The following is a 2,500-nucleotide window of genomic DNA, read 5'->3' as shown; positions in this document are numbered from 1 at the left end:
GCCTGTGTTTCATCACTTACTCGGTACACCAGTCGGCCAAGCATAAGGACCGGCAGTACATGATCCTACATGGCCCCTACATCGACCACGGGCACGGACCAAGCCGCAAACTGCGCAACGTCAACGGCATCTTAGTCCACGACAAGGATGAAGACATTCCTGAGCTTAAGGACATCCCGAACATCCCTTCTTGGCCGACTCGGCCATCGAAGAGTGCCAAGGCAAGGCAACAGGAAGGCATCTCCCGCTTCTATGTCATCCAAGTGGTGTTCCGTAACGTGCTGGAGATCGGCTTCCTGGCCGGTCAGTATTTTCTTTACGGATTCAACGTGCCGGCGATGTTCGAGTGCGATCGCTACCCATGCGTCAAGGAGGTGGAGTGTTACGTGTCACGGCCCACTGAGAAAACTGTCTTCCTGGTGTTTATGTTCGCCGTTAGTGGGGTTTGCGTCGTGCTCAACCTGGCTGAACTCAACCACCTGGGCTGGAGGAAGATCAAAGCAGCAGTACGTGGCGCTCAACAGCGCAGGAAGTCCGTGTGCGAGCTCAGGAAGAAGGATGCCTCGCACCTGTCCTCGCTTCCCAACCTGGGCCGCACGCAGAGCAGCGAGTCAGCGTACGTCTGACGGAGAGTAGGGGAGGGGCTTAGGAGGGCATGGGCATGGATAACCAGAAGGAAAAAGAAGGGGCGTCCTACGATTGTGACTTGATAGCAAGGGTTGGACAGTGGGGAGAGAGGGATGGGACAAAAAAGATGATCCACGGACCTCAATGCTGGAGAGACAGACATACTGCGGGAGTGAAAAGGCTTTTAATCCAAAAAAAACACAGAGGCATGAAAGGACAATATTCTCACCCTCGCGTACCCGTCTCCCAGAGAGACCCGTGGATGTCTTCCAAACAAAGCCACGTCGAGCAAGAGAAACATTTTTTTGAAGAGTTGTTCCAAAGTAAAATCAGTCACCGGATCTCTTGAGCCCTCGATTTCAAGGTCGTAAAGAGGTTTAAAGCAAAATACGACAAGAACAAAGCGAAACAGTCTGTCTCTCTCTTTCCATGTAAACTGACAGAGTCTTTCATACATGGGGATGAATTATAAAAGATAAGAATGAGTGATGAAAGTGATAACGATGATGATGATGATGATGATGATGATGATGATGAAACAAGCCCCTCCCCCCTTTAACAGCAGCCGGGCAATAAGAGGACCACCACCCCTAGTCATATACTTAAATCCGACCATAAATAAAAAGCGTAACCAAACAGTCGTTACTCCGTTCTCTTCTCTTAGTGCCCTAGAGCTGCTGCCTAGAAACAATTCTGTAAATACTTCAGCGTTATGATTTCTCGCATTCTTTTAAGGATTATTTAACGCAGCTTCGTATAACTTTTTGGTCCTGTATGTCAAAGTCAAGCACAGTTTCTGCTCCCACACATCTCATCAGATTAGCACCGTCGTCGCAGGCCACACAGATGCGCATGGCTAAAGAGGTAGCTATAGAGTTCATTCTATGCGGCTAACATAGATGCTAGGTGGTTTTAGTCCACTGCTAAAATATGAAATGACAGGTATTCGCAAAAGTCCCGTATTGTAATTCGTCATGAAGTACGACATATATTCTACCTTTGCCTAGCTTTGCCAAATTCCTGCCATATTTTTTTAAAAAGTGGGTGGGGCTAACCTTGAGTAAATCTCACATGGCTTTTTATCAACCTATGCATTCACAATGAAGCGTCTCTTCGGGTCTGAGTAACGTAGCTAGAGTATAGCCAGCTTGCTAATTTGCTAACCGTGCTAACTGACTTGATTGGTACATGGTGACTTGAGTTGAGTTTAGATAATTGAATGGTGTAGCAGTCTGAGAGTCTGTCACTCAAGCGTGATTCGAATTATAGGTCACGCCCACGGTGGGGGGGGGGGGGGTGCAGCTCTCAGATCAGTGAGTTTTCAAACTCTTGTTTTTTTTTGTCTTGCTTTTAAAATGTGACTTTGCTGGATGTTTACTTTTAAGACGAAAAAAATGTTTTTTTTATTAGTAACCGTTCATGTTTTACATTTCCCGAACTTGCACAATGTTTTTCATCGTTCGTTTTCCGAAAAGAACAAGGTTTTGACGTTCGTTTACCTCGACCTCGACAATAACACCTTTACAGTGAGTAGATTTCAAGGCAATTGGTCAGAAAACAAGAAAGAAGAACGCGTGACCCTTTTCCTCTTCCACAATGCGTGAGCAGCTAAATCGTCAAACTGTCTTTGACTCAATATACAGGACCGCGATGGGCTAACGGATCGCAAGCTTTAATGTTAAAAATAACGAAAGAAAGGAAGAAAATATCTATATAATTGCTGTTATTTATTTATTCCTTTTGATTCTTTACTAAAGAAACTTGTATATTAAATTAAAAAAAAAAACGTTTTTTTTTTACGACAGATTTCGCGTAGCCTTCTGCGGAGAAGAAAAACGATCGAGGCATGTTAACGACGCATTATTAGAATGGC

General features: G+C 45.0%; 1 protein-coding gene across 1 annotated transcript in view; it reads left to right on the top strand.

Moving 5' to 3' along the window:
* Positions 1-1,935, top strand: part of gjd1a (gap junction protein delta 1a) — an 11,502-nt gene extending 9,567 nt beyond the window's left edge. The window contains exon 2 of the mRNA XM_027178029.2: positions 1-1,935. This exon is cut by the window's left edge and continues 197 nt beyond it. Within this exon, the coding sequence (XP_027033830.1) occupies positions 1-626 (626 nt within the window). The 3' untranslated portion in view covers positions 627-1,935.
* Positions 1,936-2,500: the final 565 nt, after the last annotated feature.

Source organism: Tachysurus fulvidraco, chromosome 26, assembly GCF_022655615.1.
Source record: "Tachysurus fulvidraco isolate hzauxx_2018 chromosome 26, HZAU_PFXX_2.0, whole genome shotgun sequence".
Lineage (NCBI taxonomy): Eukaryota > Metazoa > Chordata > Actinopteri > Siluriformes > Bagridae > Tachysurus > Tachysurus fulvidraco.
Note: the sequence above shows the minus strand (reverse complement) of the source record. Positions and strands in the feature narration are given on the sequence as shown.